A 21,608-nucleotide genomic window follows, 5' to 3' on the forward strand; every position below is an offset into this window, starting at 1 on the left:
AATCATCCTTTGAGAACCCCTATTACACAACATGCTATTTTCTAGAAAATAGTGTAAGCATTGACTTTGGAGACCTTGAATGAAGATGACTAACATTGGAATTGACCACTGACATTAGACCTATGTGTGGACAGATAACAGCCCTGGTGTTTCCAGAGCAACCCTTCTGACAGAAAGGATGATGTCATCAGACAGGGGCAACTGCCCTGTTGTAGGTTTTATCCTGGTATTCCCTTGGCTGCGAAATATTTTTGAGAAGACAGTCACACTGCATCATTTAAAAAAAGAAATGTACTACCACATTCACTGGTACAAATTGGCCACTTTTGAAGTTCAGGAGTTTTCCATCAGAATTACAACATTTCTTTTTCAAATTGCCCTTAGTTTATTTTCTTTTCATTCAGTAAAACCTAGTATATTCTGATTCTGTATAAACACTGTGACCATTATCTTGGAGAATATCTTTAGAATGCTAATACTAATGAGCATGTAGAGCAGATTCACTGTGAAAAAGAAGATTCACAGATATTGGATCAGTCTTATGTCCTATTAACAAATTCAACAAAAACTCTCAGGCAACTTTATTGATAATACAAAGAAATAAACAATAGTAAAAGAAGAAATCTCATTTAAAAGTTTCTTGATTGTGGTTGCTTTGAAAACAACAGGCAGTTCGAGGGCAGATTTTTGTGTTCTTTTGACTGATTGAGTTTCACCTGAATTAAGATTCCAACGGTATATTTGAAACCTGAAATAAAGCTGATTAACTTGTCGATAATCTGTTCTGAGGCCTTCTGAGCTAGTTCAGGAGAAAGGCTTTGGCTCCTTACCCTTCTGCCACTTAATGGCAAAGATAGCAGCTCATGTGTGAAAGTGCCAGTAAAATACAGACAATGGTCTTGCAGGTGAAGTCAGGAGAACACAACAGCCTGACATGGGCTGCAATGCTTTCGCCGTAAGCAATGTTAGTCTACCGGAATGAAACCTACATACACCCTACAGAAAGATAGAGACTAATAGTATGTGGGGCCACCCAGGGTCCCCTTTCCAAATGCCTTGGGCAATATCAATTCCTAGGGGAGAACTTAAAAAAAACATTACTTATCTGGTGAGTTTGTGAGTGGTGGAACAGCTTCTTCTGGTTTCTGTAGAGAATAAACTACCTGTTCAAGTTTGTGCTGGCAGCTGCTGCTAGACATGTCCAGAGGCTGAATTTTCCAGAATCAAAACAAGGATTCTCTTGTGAGCTTATATGTTCCAGCAAATAATAAGCAGCAGCTCCCTGCTAGAGACCAAGAGCCCTCTTTGTTTTCTTATAACTGGCTGCTGCGTTGGAATGAGCACAGTGGCAGAGGTGCAGGGACCTGCCCCCAGGCTGGCAACAACAGGCTAGTTGTCGTTGTTTCGTAGACCCTCAAGATAGCAAAGGCAGGTTCTGGAGCCGCTCTCACACTGTTGCTTTGAAACTGGTATCTTCATCTCCTGGCTCCAGCCCAACTAAGGAAAACATTCAGGGCTATTCCCCCAGGAGTGAGGTCCAAAGGGATGCTATGGAAGACTTTTCTTCCCTCCTGCATGGGTGGCTGCCCAGGGATATTTATCAGTATGAGCAGAGCCAGGTGCGAAGCACAGACCCTGTAGGGAAAAGTAAGGTGGTCCCCGAAGCAAATTAGGAGATTCAGCTGGGTGTGTTTGTGTGTGTTTGTGTGTGTGTCGGGGGTGGGGGGGCGCCGTGCAAGCCAAGTGCGCTAAAATGCAGCTCTCCTTTCCACCTGCAAAGAGTTGCTCCGCTTACCCCCCTGCCCAGCGCACTCGGGGAGCGCCAGGGGGAGTCCTCACAGGCCAGGACTTCCCGCGCCCCGGGAGAGCCCAGGGCTCGCCTGGCGGAGCTTAGCGCAGCTTGCTCGGGGCTGCCAGCGAACGGGGCGGGGTGGACACTGGGCTTGTGTGTGCCAGCCGCAGCCGTTGGTTGGCGGGCGCCCAATCCCGGGGCATGGGGCCGGAGCCTGGCCATCTCGGGCCGTGAAAGGCCAGTGTGGCGGAAGATTGACCCCCGGCTGCCAGCAGAAGTCGGCGTCTGAGCCCAGGTGCTGGGACTGCTGTGATCTGCTCGCTGGGCTGCAGCTGCGGGAGCCGGGCATCCCGGGTTCCGAGAGAAGGAGGAGGCATGGCCTCGGTGTTCATGTGTGGAGTGGAGGACTTGCTGTTCAACGGCAGCCGCTTCGTATGGAACTTGACCGTGTCCACGCTGAGGAGATGGTACACGGAGAGACTGCGGGCTTGCCACCAGGTGCTGCGGACGTGGTGTGGGCTGCGGGACGTGTACCAGGTAAGGCAGGGCACGGGGCCCCTGAGGGCCTTGCGGTGTGCAAGGCGCTCATGGGAAGCCGGTTCCACCTGTATGATTTTATTCTCTCTCCCGCTACATGCCTTCTTAAACTCCTAGCGGGCTGCTCGACTCTTGGGTCAAATGCTGAGAAGCTCTGGGTAACTGTTGCCTGATAAACCTTGTGAATTTTTCCCATCAGGCATGGGAGTGGGGGGCACCTGTGAGTTAGTCCCAGCAAACGAAGACATCTGGCGTAGAGTGAGGGCGTGCTGGCTGGCACTCAGCTAAGAAAGCTGTAGCTTCGCAGCACAGGGTGTGCAGGAGGCAACCTTGACATTCAGATGGTTCCTTTTTTTTATGTCAGGGGCAGTGATTTCACACTAGTCTAGTCAGGGGGGACATTAATGAATTTGCCTTTTTTTCTTTGATTTTATTTCGTTTTTCCATCAATCAGCCCCAACTTGCAAGGCAGAGCCAGGAACAGCGGATTCTGTGTCTGCTGGCTCTGGGAAGGACAGACTGAAAATTGTGAACACTTTGCAGGAGGATGATGGGCTGGGGGAGGGAGGGTGGCCTGGCTGGCCTTCGAAATGCTTATGTTTGGATTTACTCCCTGTCACACAACACAACCCCTTTATATCTCTGCTAAGTCCCATCCTGCAGGCAAAAATGCAGCAACTTCATTCAACTAGGAGACACATCCTCTCTGGGACTGCAGCTTCCCTGGATTTTTTTTTTGAACAGTCATTTGTGGATTTAAAAGTCATGTGTGTTGGCTGTTAATATCTTTGTGGTTTAAAAAAATCTACATTGTATTTAAGAAGATTATACATGGTGTTTATCACAGGAATAGAACATAACGTTTTTTTCTTCCTTGTTATGTAGAATAGCTTTGTTGCAGCTCCTAAATTCCCCCTACCCTGACCCCAATCCCTGTGTAACCATGATTTATATCTCACCCTACTGAGTTCCATATGTGATCAGGCCCCTGCTTCTGACAAGCCACGGTCATCCATCAATCAAGTAAAATGAAAAGACCAGCACCTGCACCTAAACTGTGGGCGTCTAAAGAATTAGCGTCCCCTTGTAATCCTTATTAAAATGTGAGGAACATTTTACTTTGTGCTTTCACTAGTCCTGCTTTGGATAACATGTCTACAATGTCTTGCGTTTTGAAAGAGTCCAAAAGCCAGCTTGAGAACCTGAGCAGCATGTGGGGCTTTGAGAGTGTTACGGAGCTGGGGATGTATGTCATCTGGCCATATTACACAGATTCCCTGGCTTTTTGGAGCCAGAGGTATGTTTGCCTCTCAACCTTTTTCTCTTTTGGGAAATCATTGTTCAGTTTGGTCTGTAGACAAGTCACCTTAATATAGTTTTGTTTTTGTTTTTAAATGTTTGAAAAACTTTCAAAAGGAGAAACAAGTATTGTGGCCAACCAAACACCTTCCATGCCTCTCTCCCCAAGGAATCGGGATACTTGTGGATTATTTTTCTACTACTAGGGACCAATGCAAAAGTGGAGGTTCCAGAAACCTCAGACCCCATGGGTTTTTTATAAGGTTGATCAATAATTTTTTTAAAGCAGAACAGCAACATGAAGGACTAACCTACTAAACTATAGGTTTTCTTTTGTAAAATGGATAGTGACTTAGCCAATAAAACCCTCTCATAATAATAAGAAAGAACATCTAAAATAACGATACCCATTTTATGAGTCATAAGTAGAAAATAATTTCTAAGTTTAAAGTTGCTTATGTCTTTGCAGAAATAAGATTTTTTAAATATTTAAAAACTGGGAGAACCATAGATTTCTTCATTGCACAATATAGTTCATTGTTAGCAACAAAACACCATCTTCTCTAATGTCTTTGAAATATCTAGCAAGAAAATAATGACTTTAATTGCATAGAACTGAAAGGTAGTAAAATAAAGTGATTAATACCATCAGCTCCAAGTTATACAGACACAGGAATGAACCCTACCTCTGCCTGTGTATGGCTGTGGGTAAGTTACTTAGTCTTACTCTGTTTTGGTATTGTTGTTTATAAAATGAGAAATGTAATGAGACTAGTCACAGACATTGCTAAAAAAAACCATGTGCGATATTTAGCAGAGTGCCTAGAGTTTTGGAAGCATTCAATAAATATTATCTGTTCTATCAATTAGGATTAATTAGTTATAATAGGATGCTCAACTCAACTAACGTACAGAATAAAAAGAAGGGACTTTTGACACACTGAAAAGTCTAGCAGTAGAAGGAACTTCAGATATAGTTTGATCAGGGCATCATGCTTGTTCCCCATGATTCTTTCAGCTCTGTCTGATTTGTGTGTTAATTATTCCTCAGGTGATTTCTTCCCTCAAGATAGCAGATAGTCACAGTAGTTTCAGGGCTAAGATCCACATGGCAACCCTTCAGATAGAAAGAGAATACCTCATATTCACCAACTATCAAAAAATTTTCCAGTTCGAAATCTGTGGGTCAGCTGAGGATCTGTGCCCACCCGCAATGCTACGCACTGATTGGCGCATGGAATAGGATTATAATAAATGTATTCTCAATAAGTAATATGGTGTCAAAAAGTCAAAAATAGTTTCCTGAGAATAGGAGGGGACAAAAAAAAACTTTACTCTTTTTATACATACAATAGATATTCAAAATATAAACAGATATATAGTGTATATGTGGCATTAGAATATGGGGTGGGGAGAACTAGCTAACAAAAAAATCTGCCCTGCCATGTGTGGCTCAGTTGACTGAACACTGCCCTGTGAACTGAAAGGTCACCAGTTCTATTCCTGATCAGGGCACATGCCTGGGTTGCAGGCCAGGTCCCCCATTTGGGGGCATGCAAGAGGTACCCAATCAATGCTTCTCTCACACATCAATATTTCTCTCTCTTTCTTCCTCCCTCCCTTCCCTTTCCTCTAAAAATAAATAAATAAAATCTTTTTAAAAAATCTAAACAGGCTTATTAAGGGGGTGATAATTAATAAAATATTAAGAAACACTGAATTATATTGATTGGTGCAGGCATGAAGGAAAGGACCACCATGTAGCAGCCAAACAATGAGGAGGGCCAATGCTTGGTTGAAATGCAATCAGCAATGTTCACTGCACCTGCATTGTTAGACTCTCAAGTCTAGAGCTCCTTAAATAAAGTAATGAGTTGTTTTTCAAGGTAAATACAAAGATTCATGCACAAATACATTTGTAAGTATTTTGCCACAGTACTTACAAATTTGAGTTAAGGAGGAGGGACCCATCATTGAAACCCATATTGCTCTCCCATCATTCTGAATTCTAAGCCATAGAGGAGAATGTTCCATTGGACCACCTAGCTTTCTGGCATATGAACTGGAAACACACACCAGAGAGTTACACATTTTACTGAACCCAATTTTTTTATCATCTCGATAATACAAAGGTGTCATTTTTCTTGCTTCTCATATGAATGGTCTTGATTGTAAGGAAATCCAGGCCTCAATTACTCCAGAGAGAAATAAGGGTGGGGCGGGAGATATCCAATACATGAAATACCTGGCTGTCCCCTGGGTTGTTTTCTCTATTCATATACTATAAGTGATATAAGATCTCCCACCTATTCATAAGGAATTTGGCAACAACCTTATGGCCTGGCTGGCTACACCAAGGAAGCATAATTTATTTGGAATGGAACACTTCCTCCCCTTCTAGATATTGGAGGGGCAAGTGCTTTAATTTACCAATAACCATGAATAATTAAGATACTAGCTATAAAGCACTTCTGTAGTAATATGGCTAAATGAAAAGCAGGCTGTGGCTGCACTGAGCTGCCTTTTAACAAAGACATACTTTGTGAGTGAAGCTTTGAATTAGGTTAAAGTTGCCAACATGAGATATTCACCTTCAATTTTGAGCTAAATGCTAAAAACTGATTTGTTAGCCATGTAGCTATCCTGCTTACATCTCACCTGGATGGGTTGCATTATAGCTATTAATCAGGTTTAACCAGCAGTTAAGGTGTAAATGATGGGGGAATGTTGTTTTAAAAAACATCAACACTCTGCTTTTTATTAAGGGTGAAATGTTCTAACAAAGCCCTCAGTTTGTGATTTAGGATTAAGTTTTTACCTCCTCCCCAATGTCTTAAAGGTAGAATTTTGTACAAATCCTAAATGGAATTATTGCCTCCAGTGGAAGCAACTTGGATATAATCCAAGTGACCTTCAAATCATGTATACTTTGCTTGCTCCCACCCGCTCTCCACCATCCTACAAATCATATATAGACTAGATGGCTGACAAACCATGACCCACAGGAAAAAAAACTGACCTGCGTTTGTCTCTATAAATAAAGTTTTATTGGCACACGGACCTACTCATTCATTCACATATTGTTTAAGGCTGCTTTCTCACTATGGTGACAGAATTGAGTAGCTGTGACTCAACTACTTACAGCTGAGTGGTTGAAACAAATACTGTATCAACCACAAAATCAAAAACATTTACTATGAAGCCTTTTGCAGAAAGAGCTTGCCAATCCCTGAACTACAAAAACATCAACAACAAAAAATGTATTGGTTAGACAGTGCTACAAGAAATCCAGAATTCAATCATAGAAAAACAGAACTTGAGGGAATATGAAAGAATTTTCTCATGAAAAACCTAGTCACTAGGAAATTAATAAGCAAATGATGAATGCTCAGTTTACTTTTACTAGGTCTTTCCTTAGAACATAATAATCGGAGTTATAGATAGGTTCATTTATCTATTTATTTATACCAAAAAACCAACAAGTGCTCACCATATCCCAGTTACTGTGCCAAGGTGTTAGCAACACAAAGTCAAAATAGATATTTTTCATGCCCTCCTCAAGAAATGTATGGTCAAGTAGGGTAGACAGGTAAGGAAGTCAAACTCTATGGAAAAGCTTTTCCCAGAGTGCTTTAGGTACACAATGAAAGGGTCTAAATCAGACAGGGATAAAGCAAAAGGTGGTGGGGGAAGCCAAGGAAGCTTCCTAGAGCAGTTGAGCTCTAGCTAAGGTTTGAAGGACATGAATGAGTTTGGTAGATCAAGAAAGGCAGTGGGTATTTCAGGCATGGGAAGACATAGCTTTGAGGGATTTTAAAGTGTTTTAAAGCTAATGAAGAAAGAGAGACAGCATCAAGCAAACAGAAAATTTATGTAAGAACGACATCTGAACTTCATTTATCTTGTGCTTTAGGATTAGGATTTTGATGTTTTTCTTCACAAGTTGAGGGAAAGGGAGAGGTTGATAGAGAAAAACACTGATAGCACTGGCTATGTCACTGATAGATTTGGGAGAGAGTGACATAACAGAGGTAGGAGGGGAAGGGAGGTTTGGAGGCTGCTGCTGTGGGGAAGACTTATAAATCAGGATAGGGTAGGTTTTGCTATAGCAATAAACAGCTGCCAGGATCCTAGTGTCTTGAAACAATAGAAGTTTATTTTCAATTTATACTACTTATCCAGTCACAGGTTGGCTATGACCTCTGTCATCACTGTCACTCCAGCTCACAAAATGTTCCAGAACATTGCCAGTTGCCATGATTGAAAGTGAAGAACTCTTTGGGCCCTTTCATTGGCAATTAAGTGCTCAGCCTCTAAGTGGCTCATGTCAGTTTCATAAGTCACTGGTCAGAGGGGGTCATGTAAACCCGCTCAACCACAGAGACCAGGGAAAGCAATCCTACTATGGAACAGCATGAATGCTGATGCAAATTTAAGTTCCTTAGGAAGCGGACTCTGAACTGGAGATTACCAGGAGGGCCTTTACTCTCAGGGTCAAGGTCTACAGGAGGGAACAGGAAGAGGCAGAGTTGAGGAGAGAAGCCAGACTACAATTCAGCTCAACAAAGACCTCCACTGAACTCATGGGTAGCTCTGAGACTGAGAATTGTTCCCAGTTGGAACAAGAGGGCTGGGTCTTCCCCTCATCTGCATCAACCCATCACTGGTGTTGGTCTGCCCTTGAGAAGGCAGTGTGACCTTGGACTAGGCAGCTCTCTCTGAGGCAGGGCAATTCCCAGAGGGCGTTGAGAGCTAAGACCTGTCAGCTCACAACAATCCCAAAGGCTGATGAAATAAGTCTGGACTGCACATCACAGCAACAACTACAAATGCCTTCCCAACAGGTGCTGGAATCAAAGCCTGAACTAAGGTGGGGCCAGTGGGAAGGAAGCAGAGTGAGGATTGCATTGAGAGGAAGGAAGTAGGAGAATCTAGTTTTAACAGATGGCCTGGCTATCAGAGCATTCTCCTGACTAGATCCTATACTCTGTTAAAGGGATGGGTAACCATTGAGTAAGCTACCAGTAACAACACATACAGAAAGGAAAGAAAACTTGGCTGATAAATGAAATATAAGTCTACTTACTACTGAGAAAATTCATCTTCCACATTTTCTGGGTCTAACCAAAGCCTGTAATTGTATGGCAGAGAACTACGATGCTAAGGTCCCCCAAAACTGGGAAGGAAAATTATTTTAATATCTTATCCCATCACTTGATATAAATAAAATTCCAAAAGACTATGTCATGCCCTAGCTGGTATAGCACATGGGCCTGCAAACCAAAGGGTTGCTGGTTCAATTCCCAATCAGGGCACATGCCTGAGTTATGAGCCAGGTCCCCAGATTGGGGCACATCAGAGGTAAACCATACATTGATGTTTCTCTCCCTCTTACTCCTTCCCATCCCTTCTCTCTAAAAATAAATAAATAAAATCTTTTAAAGAATAAAGTAAAAGACCATGCCATTTAAGAGCAACAAGATTAGTGTCGGTATCTTTAAAAAGTGTTTTTGAACTTTTGTTGCACAGCTTGAAGAACACCAAGTTAAGAATAGACTCTCCTGCCTTTTCAAGTTGGTGTCTGTTTTTCTCATTCCATGTTTTTGTGCAAAAAGCAGAAAACAACTTTCTGTTCATTCCCTACATATGTATATTCTGAACATTCTATTTGTGACGTCCAGTTCAGCTGTGGAGAAGTCTCAGTAATTCAAATGGGGAGTAGATACATAGTTCTGAATTTTATAAACAAAAGCATATGACTCACAGCATGAAAAAGAGGCAGAAATTAGCCTCCATATGTAATTATATTGTATATACAGATATAACATATACATTCTGCATCTTTACCATGGAAGTAGGCTTTACCATGAAAGAAGTTGAAAAATATGGAAATTGAACAGTACCATCTTCCCCAAAGTCCTAATCATTTTTAAGTTTCTTGAATTTTGTGTTTTAGTAAAGCTTGTTGATGAAATTATTATTTTCTCCTTAACTAGTGTTTTCATCATCTCACTGTCTTGATTCCACTAATAGCTGCTAATTACTAAACAGCCGCTGTGTGCTAGGCCTCATGCTTGGTACATCTTTTATTTTTTTTTTAATTTGGGGATTATTTGAATATGCAAAAATATAAAAGATAATATAGGTAAAACTCAAGCATCAACCACTCAGTTTTAAGACATCTTAATTGTGCTATGTTTGCTTCAGATACTTTTTCATAATATAATAAAGTTTTGCAGAATAAGTTGAAGCCCCCTTTCTCCCTATAAATAATCTTCTGTGAAGCTGGTGTTTTTCATTCCTGGGTGTTTTTATAATGTTGCCACATATGTTCATATCGATAAATAATATATACATATATTTTTTCACCCCCCAGCCCCTACCTTTTGACAACCATCAGCTTGTTCTATATCTGTCTTCTGTTTTGTATAAACAATATATATTTTTATGTTTATAAAATTGATATATGAATATGTCATTTTGCTATCTTATTTTCCTCTCAACAAGTTTTGGAATTCACAATTCATTTTAACCCCTGTGTTCAATGAATATATCAATCTCTTGTTGATGTATTCAGTGTCCCAAAATCCTACAATGAACATGTTTGTATTTGTCTCCTTGTGCATATCACCAAGAGCTTCTCTGGGATATATACTCAGAAGAACAGTTGCTACATTTTTCAGCACCATTAGATATTGTGCCTTATCTTTGTCCCTACAAAAACTTTTCAAGGTGATTCTATGAGTCCCACTTTAGTGGTTGCATATATTATTAGCTAATGAGTCATGGTGCTGAGATTTAACAGAGCACTCAATTCTTGAGTCTTTAGCTGACTCAAGTGCTTGGATTCTTGTCACTGACTTGCTGCTTTTTTTATTAAAAGGTAAGTAACACAACAGTAAAATTACATAATTCATTCACTAATTCATTCACTCAACAGATATTAGGTATAAACGTAACCTAGAGCTTGAAAATTTAGTCCAAATCAGACTGCCTGAGTTCAAATCCTAAGTCAACATCCATTGCCATGTCAGTTCTCTGAAACTCAATTTAATTAGAGTGTCTACCTCAAAGACTTATTCTCCTAGGATTGTTATAAAAATTAAATACATTAAAAAGCACTGAAAGCATATTAGATTTATAGGTGGATAGATATACATATGGATCAACAGGATGATGGTTGGGTGAATGTATACATGAAAATCTTCATATGTTCTGTGTTAATTTCTTACACACATAAATAACCTTTAGAACTTCTAAAATCTGCAGAAGCCTTGGCTCCTTTTTTTCCCCTCACCTCAGGTTAATAATTATAGGCCAGGAAAAGGGCCCACTGACCACTGTGTAGAGACACTGTGCCCACCTGTTTTCATGATATAGCTTTTTATCAGGAGACTCTAACAACTCAGTGCTGCTGTCTCCTTGTTTTGTTTAGTTGTGTAATTTTCTCTCTCCCACAGAAAGTTGTTAAAATTTCTTTCTCTCAATTCTGAACCCTTTTCCATAGGTCTAAGAGCCCCAGACATCCATGCATGGAGGCTATGGGGCTCCACTGACTGCTTTCTCATCTGTGTAAGCTCGCCTCTTGTATGTCCCTAAGATTTGCAACTGCTAAGGAGACCCAGCTATTACAAGCATCATGCTATGCTTGGGTAATATAGCCAGAAAATATTTTCCCAGGAGTTAGTTTGTCTCATTAAAATGTGATTAGATATTTATTATCTATGAAGGAAGGGACCTTGATAAAATAGGGGAATAGAATGGGCTATAATCAGCTAGACTTGGGTTAAAATCAAACTTCATCATTTACCAGCTGTGTGCCAAGCTACTTGATTGCTCTGAGCCTGTTTATTTATCTCTACAAAAGATTAAATAAGTTCCACATTTTAAGTTTAGTATAAAGACTTTGATTGAGCATAGTATTTTTTCAAATGCAAAAATGTGGACCACTTGTACAAACTTAACCCAAATCCAAAAGTGACCATGCTAGTGGTTCTGAGTGCAAACTCTGACCAAATTCCAGCCCAAACAGTGACAGCCTAGGAGCTTGGTGTCTCATTTTTTGTGTCTAAGATAGGGGTGACCTCCATCTTAGACACCGCTGTCCTACCTCCCACAGTTGTTGAGGGGACAACCCTAGATCACATAAATGAAGATCTCACTAGGATGCCTGGCTCATGGTAAATATTTTTAAAGTATTAGCTATGGTTATTTCTACTTAATGCATATTTTCTATATATCAGACATAGTGCTAAGCACTTTATATTTACCATTTCATTTAATTCTCCAAACAGTGACATGAATTAGGTATTATTAAGCCCATTTGGCAGATGTGGACATTGTTTAGACATATTAAGTAAGTCATCCAAGAGCAAAGATCTGTCTAAATCCAAATCCCATTCCCTCAGCCACTGTTATAATGGACTTAGTTTGCAACCCATTCAGCCTCTTCCTTTTCTGCACTTCCCTTCACAGAGTTCTTCCCAGGACATTCTCAGTCTCTAATCTCTCCCTCTACCAAATCCTGGAGCCACAGCAGGAATTAATAAACTCATTGAGACTAAATGGATAATGCCATTTTCTCCTAAGGTTTATTTTCAACCCAGTCTCCAGATTTTTTTGTAGACGAACCTATTTTATTTCTTTATTTTTTATTTAATCTTTATTGTATTTTTCATTACCATTTAGTCCCTTTATACCCTCCTCCCCCAAGCCATCGCCACTGTTGTCCATATCCATGAGTCCTTTTTCCTTTTTGCTCTATCCCTCCACCCCCTAACCTCTTCCACTCCAAGCTGTCACCCTGCTTTCCACCTATGAGTTTGTCCCTATTTTCCTTGTTAGTTCAGTTTGTTCATTAGATTACACATATGAGTGAAATCACATGGTACTTGTCTTTCTCTAACTGGCTTATCTCACTTAGCATAATGGTCTCCAGTTCCATCCATACTGTTGAAAAGGGTAAAACTTTCTTTTTTATGGCCTAGTAAAATTCCATTGTGTAGATATCCCATAGTTGTTTTACCCACTCATCCACTGATGGACACTCTGATGATGTAATTCTCCTATTCAAAACCTTCCAATGACTTCCCAACTTTAGAAAAAGCCAGACTTACTCTACCAACGAGCTTCTGCATGATTGGTACCCCCTGCTCAGGGTTCCTCCACCCATACCACCAGAAAACACACTGGTGGTCTGGACAGAACTCCCAACTCCTTTCCCCTTTCATCTTTGCCCTTCTAATTTTCTCCAGAAACACTGGCACCCTTGCTGTCCCTCAAACCATCCAAGCACACTCCAGCCTCAAAGACTTTGCCTTTGGACTTTCTCTGCCTTGGAAACTTGTCACCCAGAAATTTACATAGTGTGTAGGTCTTCCTTCAGGTGCCACCCAAACTGAGAGGCCACCCAACCATTATTTTCTCTGCTTCATTTTCTCTGTAACCCTATCACCACCCAATGTTGGGGTAGATTTATTTACATTTATTGTGTCTCCCTGCCCAACCAGAACGTGACCTGAAGGCCTGGCGGAACTCACGTTTGTCATTTATCCTCAGTGCCTGGAACCTAGTATGTCCTTCAGAGATACTTGTCAATTAAATGAAAAAGGAATCAGCTCTCTCTTGCACTCTGGGGGAAGGGCTGGTGGGGGTAAAAAACAGTTAGGAGGCCTTTTTTCATGTCCAGCTAAGAGATGATGGAGACCTGGGCTATATATAGTGCAGGCAGCATGTGGTATAGAAGATGCTGAGAATTTGGAGGAGGAGGAAGAAGCATTAGGGGAACTCTGTCCAAAGAGAACTTTTGAATTCTAGGGAGTTTTGAAAACCTCATCCAGGAAGAAGCCATGCATGTCGAAATGGATCTGTACATGTGTGTTTATTCTTTATTGTAATGGAAAATAGCACAAAACTATGTAAGCTGGCTAAGAATACATTCATTTGGGTTCTCCAATGGCCATTTTATTAGGGAAGAAGACTTTTAGAGAACAAAACGGGCAATTGCCTCCAGCCCCTGGAAAACAGGTTCACCCGAGAACTCTAGCTTTTGTGTCCAGCCAGCTGCAGGTCCTAACTGTGCCCAGCTAGGGTGGGGAAGTCACAGTTTCTGCAGTTCTTGTTAGCTCCAACAGTCAAGTGATGGCTGCTTCCTGTGCCCAGCCCTGTGGTTAGGCTCTGGAAAATGCCGTTTTGCCTGACCAATGCTGACCAATGTTGCAGACTTTTTTTCCTTTTGGCATTCTGTGGACATAGCTTTTCATCCGATCCCTGGCTCAGGTTTTTCTCATGCACTGGAGTTAAGGATGGAAGAATCCTTTGGATTTTCCTGGATTCTTGGGAGGAAAAAAACATTTTTTCTGGTCTTCATTAATGTTTAATTAAAAACTTTCTTTCTTCAAGTCTTTGGCTACTTCCAAGCTTTTTAAAATTCTGCAAGCACAGACAATATTATAAAGAGAGTTTGACCCTTTGAGTTACAAAAGCTGGTTATTGTATCTAATTATTAACCTCAAATAGTGACAGAATCATAATCTCTAGAACAAAAAGTAATGCCCAAAATTTGGGCTAGGTATTGCTGAAATAGTTCCTGAAGACAGAATACATTTACTTTTAATAAGTAGTCTAATGCCAATTTTTTAACAAAATTAATATTTAAGTTTGAAACAAGTTGGTCAAGGTATAAAGAATCTTAACTCTCAACTCATATTTAAATTTATGGGATTCTTTCTTCTTAAGGTTTTTATACAGTAATCTTTCTAGGTATTGATGCCAGATACAGTTCCAGACAAGCATATATAGTTACAGCTGAGCTCATAAGATTCTGCTCTCAGATTCTTTCTGGAAATAAGATTTTTTTTAGTGAATGTGTTTTTCCTTTAATAAATTTTTGAGTTTATTAAAGAAGTTAACTCAACTTGGAGCTCAAAAAAATTTTGTGAGATGTTAGTGCCAGATTTTGAACAGTGCTCTTTATTCACTACTGAGTTGCATCAGCTTAATTTTTTTCAGGCTCATACACTACATTAGTTTACAAATACAGCAAAAAGTTTAACACTCCTTTGTGCTGTATGTTTTAAGTATCAAATTTACTTATGTTCTTTCTATCTTTTCCTCTTTTTCCCTGTTTTCTTACATTTTCTCTGAGCTAAATAGGTCATGTTTAAGTGTATAAATAAATTTTATATGTGAACATATCTATCCAAAATGTGTACATACATGGACATGTATATGTATATATTACTGCATCTGATTTTTTCCAGAAAGTAAAACTATGAACCAACATATTCACCAAACATAGCATATTTTCCTCAATCTTCAACATCACAACTAAGGTTATATTATGACCCTGAAATAAGTAGTCAAACCAATAACATGATTAAGTTCCATAATAGATTGTATCCTTAGGAAATTGCTATCAATTTTGATGAAGTTCAGTCAATGAAATTTTTGTGAACCAGAGAACTGGTTGTGTGCTGTAGCTCCCATGTTACTTCTTGGTTGGCCTGCTCACTCATCTGTGAAATGGGACTATGCCCTGGCCTGCTGCCCTGGGCTGCCACCCTGGGGGCTGCTGAGTAGAATGTAGAGAGCAGCAGAGCAAGTCACTCAGTATTAAGCACTTGCCCACCTTCCTTCCTCAGCAACCCCATTGCAGAAGAAGGACCAGGTGGGTGGCTACAGGTGGGAGGGACTTTGAGGAGAAAGAGGGATCCACCTGGGAAACAACAGTGACTCCCTTGGCTAAAGCAGCTTCATTAATTATTTATAGCTACTTAATGATATCGGTCTCTTCTAATAGCTGTTATAATGAAATGAAAAGTCTTATCTATTTCCTCTGAGTGATTTACAAATATCCTTTGAATATACATTACAAAAAGTAACAAGATAGGTTGGTATCTAAGGCATGTTAGTAAGTAAATACATTTCAAAACAAAATGTATATATAGGACGATTTCATCTCTGTAAAATTTATATTAATGTAACATGTTTGTCACTATATGAGGATGTTGGAGTCAGATGGATGTAAGTTCTAATCCTGTGCCACTCTGGCTGGGTACTTAATCCCCTTGAGCCTCAATTTTCTCCTTTATAAAATAGGAACATAATATCTTATAATGTTATTGTCAAGTTTAAATGGGAGGATGTCATCTGACTACTTAAACTAGTGTCTAGGACATGACAAGAACTCAATAAAGAGAAAAACATTTCTCTTATGTTTTACATCAAAATGTAACGTGTGTGTTCTCTTTGACCAAACATTTCCATTTCAGAAAATCATCTTAAAGTACATTCTCATATATTGGTGTATGTGTAAGAATGTTTATTGCAACCTTATTTGAAATGGTAAACCAGTGGAGACATCAATTGAGGAATGATTAATTAAATGATAGTGCCAGTTGACACTTGAACAATACAGGTTTGAACTGCACAGGTACACTTATATGCAGATTTTTTCAATAAATACTGTAAAGGTGTTTTCTCTTCTCTTACTAACATTTTATTTTCTCTAGCTTACTGTATAGTAAGAATACAGTATGTAATACATATACCAAAATATATATAATTGACAGCTTATGCTATTGGTAAGGCTACTGGCCAATAATAAGCTATTAGTAGTTAAGTTTTGGGGAAGTCAAAAGTTATATGTGACTGGAACATTGTTCTGTACACTAAAACATTGCAGGTTCTATCCCTGGTTGGGGCACATACCCAGGTCACAAATTCGATCCCTGGTCAGGGTGCAGACGAAAGACAACCAATAGATCTCTCTCTCTCTCTCTTTCTCTCTCTCTACCCCCCTACCCCTCCACCCACCTTCCTCTCTCTCTAAAATCAATAAACATATCCTCAGGTGATGATTTTTAAAAAATTATATGTGGACTTTTGACTTTGCCGGAGTAAGGGGATTAGGTCACCGCCCCTGCCCCCCATGTTTTTCAAGCGTGAACTTTCCCTTCCTGCCATGGAATTCTGAGGTCAGCAGGAATTAGAAGCAGAACTCTGTCACAAACCAAATCAAAAACAAACACCAGAAACATATACAAGATGTGTATATGTATATATAAAAATAAATAGATAAGATACATGTAAAAATGTGTCTCTGTGCTCTGGTACATGGGAAAATAGGGTTGGAAATATACATACCAAATCATTACTAATTTATACCTCTAGGAACTGTAAGTGGATAAAGTGGGAGGTTTCTAGTGATTTCATAATTCTGAATTCAACTCTTATAGCAAGGATATATGTAATTTTAATAAAACTTCCTATTCAAACATTTAATCCAGGCACTTATGTTGAGTGTTTCTGGAAAGCAAGGATCTGTCCAATTTCACCTTGAATCACAGCACCCAGTGTATAGTAGCATCTCTGCAAGTGTTTATTATCCAGTGTGTCCATTGAATAAAGATCATTACTCATTATGACATGATCACTGTTGAATAAAAAGGGATATTTGTGCTCATTGGAGAACCATAGATTTTTTGTAATTAAAATAAGTTCATACATTGAATTGTTATAGAAATGCATGGCTTAAAAGTGAAAGTACTTTTTCAGTGATACACACTCATTAGACTATTTTCTAAATATATAGTGACATACATATTACATCAATATAAATTTTACAGAGATTAAATCATCACGTACATTTTATTTTGAAGTGTATTCACTTACTAAGATGACCTGTCTCATTTTTTATAGCTTGTGTATTCAATGGTATGAATGTAGCTTAAGCCCCTATTAATGGAAATTTAGGTTGCTTCCAAATCTTTTTTTTTTAAGAGAGAAGAGAAGGGAGGGAGAAAAACACAGAGAGAAACACTGATGTGAGATCAAAACTTCAATCTGTTGCCTCACACCCCTGACCTGGGACCTAATCCGAAACCTAGGCATGTGCCCCGACCAAGGATTGAACCGGCAATCTTTTGCTTTGTAGGGTGATGCCCAACCAACTGAACCACACTGGTCAGGGTAGTTGTTTCCAATTTTTACTAAGACAGTGCTACAGTGAAAGTCTTTACATATAAAATGTTTGTGGGAAAATTTCTATAAGATAAATACCTTGCTCGGAAGGAACTGGATTTCCAGAAAGGTTGTACAATTTATGCTGTTATTAATGAGAAAGAATCCCTCCTTCCATACTCTAGCCAATAACTTTTGATTTATACCATTCTACTAGCCAAAAAATTACATTTGATATCTATTTTTATTTTATTTCATGTTTTAGTGGGGCTGCCCAGTGTTTATAACTTTCTTAAGGGCCATAATACTTGGAGCATAGGACTCATTCTCTCCTGAAAAGATGAGGGGAAGCATTCTGTCTTTTATCACACTATAAATCTCTCTGCATGTTTTCAGAGCCAGACTTGAGAAAAATTTTTATTCTCTTAGAAAATGTTTGTTGTCTCAAAGTGATATGGATTTTCTGTGTATAGTTAAAATAAGCTTATGCAGAGCACTGCTGGTTAAAATCCTGTCGTGTCATAAAGACAGTCTCCCATAGCCCCTCCGTCATGCACCAAAGTCTTAAGATTTAGGAATAGCAAAAAAAAAAAAAAAAAAAAAAAAAATTAAAAAAAAAAAAGGAATAGCTGAACATAGTGCTTTCTTTTCACATTCACTATACCGTGGGTTTCATACAATACTTCTCCTTATCCATTGCTTGTCTTCTGTAGTTTCAGTTACCTGTGGTCAACTATAGTCCAAAGCTATTAAACAGAAATTTCCAGAACCAAATAATTCATAAGTTTTAAGTTGTATGCCATTCTGAGGAAAGTGATGAAATCTCAGGCATCCTGCTTGGTCCTGCCCAGGAGACGAATCGTTCCTTTGCCCAGTGTCTCCAGCTTTATCAGACTGACTGTTGAGGTGTTGCAATGCTTGTGTTCAAGTCTCCCATTTTTACTTCATTATACAACAGTCACATAACTTTCAATACAGAATATTGTTATTATTATTCTATTTCATTGTTAGTTATTGTTAACCTCTTATGGTGCCTCATTTATAAAGCAGACTTTATCACAGGTATGCATGGATAGGAAATAACATAGGATATATATAGTTTGGTTCTATCCATGGTTTCAGGCATCCACTGGGAGTCTTGGAACATATTTCTTGTGGATAAGGGGGGATGACTGTATGGTTTTCCCATTTACTATTTAGTGGATTTCAGCAATTTTATCTTTTCTGTGAATGCTCTATACTTCATTTAAAAAGCTGGAAAACAATTACCAATGCATTTATTTATTATCTGTCTACTTATACAAGGGATTAAACTTGGCAGAAGAACAAAATGATACATCCTTTATTTTCTCTTTCATCTTAGATGCCTGAGGCCTCTAAGCTTATTTGGCCCTCTCAATCCATGTTTACTAACTTAAACATAATTAACCAGAGCTGAATTATCTCAAAGAGATTTCAGAGCCACAAGGGACTACCCATCTGTCATTTGTATCATTTTGGAAGGCACCAGAACTGATTAGTTGAGAGATGATTGAAACTGCTGGTCCCATAAATGTCATGGTTATTTGCTAAAACTTGGGTTGACCTGCAAGTTTGCTTGGATATATACTTTCTCCATGGCCAGCCTAACTCAGAGGTAAATTGAAATTGCTACAGGAAGCCCCTAAAAGAGGGCTTTTGTTACATTTTATCTGGCCAGCACTCACCATCAGCATCTTGTTAGCTGCCTGTCTCCCTTCTAAAAGTGCCCACCAGGCAAATATTCAGAAGTCACATCCCAGTGAGGGTGTCCTGTCCAGATAGTCCTGTCTACCCTTGTTTAACTAGAGGAAGGCCTAGGGCCTCAGCCTGGCCAGTGAATACCTGCACATTCCTGCATTCCTGCACTCGGAGTGTTGAGCTAGAGGAGGGAACATTTGGAGGTCAGTGCCATCAAGGAAGCATCTGGGGACAGGACACAGATAAGATAGTTGTAGAACATGATATTGGCTATGTTTGCTCCTTTACAGGTTCTCTTGTTCTTGTCCATTTTCTACACCTGCTTCCAAGACCCATTTTTTCTTTCTTCTATGCTAAAAGGCCTGATTTGGTTCAGAGATTGATATCACCACCTCTCCTATCTTGGTTGGTGTGTAAGGCCGTGCTTCTCAACATTTTTCCAAGGCATAGAGTACATACAAAATGATAATGTCTGTATAATACCCAGAGAAAATGTATATGGCTGCTCAGGGCTTGAGGTGGCCACTGGAGGGTCTCAGGATGCCTTGAGGGCTCGGAGAAGCTAATCTCAGGATAATTATTGCCCAGTATATCCATCCATACATTGGTTGTTAAACTGTGATCAAAGATAATTAGAATGACCTTATTCCTCTTGCCAGGGACTGCTTTAGGGTAAAAATACAACCCAGCTATGGCCAGGAGAGGATGACTTGCTGGTACATTTCTGTAAACACTCTCTAAAGAGACATAGAAGAAAGAAGGTCGCCATTTCTTGGAACAGTGGCAACTATAGTGCCACCACGAGGGAATGTTAGCTTGAGGAGAACATGCTGAGTTGAAAAGGAGAAGGGACTAGGGCTTTGGTAGCAGTGCTAACCTCTGGACATTATCAATCTGGAACTATCCTATTTTTAGATACTGAAACAGCAAATTCATGTTATTAAAATTATTTTCACTTCTTGTTTGTTTTTGCAAAAATGCATTCTGATACAATATATGCTCAGTACTTGAAGATTGGAACTTATGGAAAAGTTGTGCATGCAAAAAAAATGCTCAAAATAAGAAACTTTTGAGAGATAAATGGAAAAAGAAGTGGAGATGTGCTGATAAAAGCAAAATGTTTAAGTTCAGAATAAGCTGGTTAGAAGTAAAAACATCCTTTAAAAAAACACTGTGCTTTATATTAGAGAGTACATGTTTTTATTTTATTTATTTTTTAATTAAAAAAATTTGAATATTGTAATTCTATTACAGTTGTCCCAATTTTCCCCCTTATAGTGTTTTTTTTATTAATGTGATAGTAGTTTTGGTTGGAAATATTTGTCAGCATCTCAGAAAAACATTAGAGAGAGGGAAAGGAATCTTTTTTTAATTTTATTTTTCAATTACAGTTTACATTCAATATTATTTTGTATTAGTTTCAGGTGTACAGCATAGAGGGTAGACAATCATATACTTTACAAAGTATTCCCCCCAATATATACATTACTCACCTGGCACTATACATAGTTATTACAGCATTATTAACTATATTCCTTATGCTGTACTTTATATTCCCATGACTATGGGAAGGGATACTAACAATTGCAAGAGGCAGAAAAGCATACAAGTCAGGGGCCTGAATCTTGGAGCAAACAGCCTGCTCAGATCCTGCATCTGCTACTTCTTCCCTGTGTGACTTTATGTAAGTTACTCAACCTCTCTGTGCTTCAGTTTTCTCACCTATAAAAAGAAGATAATAGTTCCTATCTCAATGGTATTACTGAGTATATACTTATAAAGTATGGGAACAGGGTCTGGTATATGTTTGCTATTATTAATTTACAGTTATACTCATGCAAAAATAAGTCATATAAACTCAGGTGCTTCTACTACTACATAGACACAAAAGTAGCTAACTTATAATAGAAAATCTGTCATACCAAGTGTTGACAAAGACCTTTCATGCAGTACCTGTGGGAAAAGGAAACAGTATAGCCTTTTAGAAAACATGTCAATAGTTTCTTAAAAAATTAAATATATATCCACCTTATGATCTATTATTCTACTCCTACATATTTCTTTAAGCTAAATGAAAATGTATGTACACACACATATAAACCTTATCAAAGAATGTTCATAGCATATCTGTTTATAATATACAGAAACTGGAAATATCCCAGGTTTCCATTAACGAGAGTTAAATAAGTAAACCATAGTATATTCATGCAATAGAATACTACTCAGCAATAAAAAATGAATGTACTACAAACATATGCAACACCATGAATGAATCCCAACATTTGCTCAATAAAAGAAG

The 21,608-nt window shown here is 39.0% G+C and overlaps 1 protein-coding gene across 2 annotated transcripts in view; it reads left to right on the forward strand.

The window, feature by feature from the left end:
• The first annotated feature begins 1,928 nt into the window (after window positions 1-1,928).
• FRMD4B (FERM domain containing 4B) overlaps window positions 1,929-21,608 on the forward strand; it is a 193,957-nt gene continuing 174,277 nt past the window's right edge. The window contains exon 1 of one of the 2 annotated variants that reach the window (XM_037130749.2): window positions 1,929-2,329. In XM_037130749.2, coding sequence (XP_036986644.2) covers window positions 2,168-2,329 — 162 coding nt within the window. In that variant the 5' untranslated portion in view covers window positions 1,929-2,167. The remainder of the gene's footprint in view (window positions 2,330-21,608) is intronic. The other variant, XM_037130748.2, reaches the window with a different exon arrangement.

The sequence above is a fragment of the Artibeus jamaicensis genome, unplaced genomic scaffold, assembly GCF_021234435.1.
Source record: "Artibeus jamaicensis isolate MK-2021 breed Jamaican fruit bat unplaced genomic scaffold, CSHL_Jam_final contig_1157, whole genome shotgun sequence".
Taxonomy (NCBI): Eukaryota; Metazoa; Chordata; class Mammalia; order Chiroptera; family Phyllostomidae; genus Artibeus; species Artibeus jamaicensis.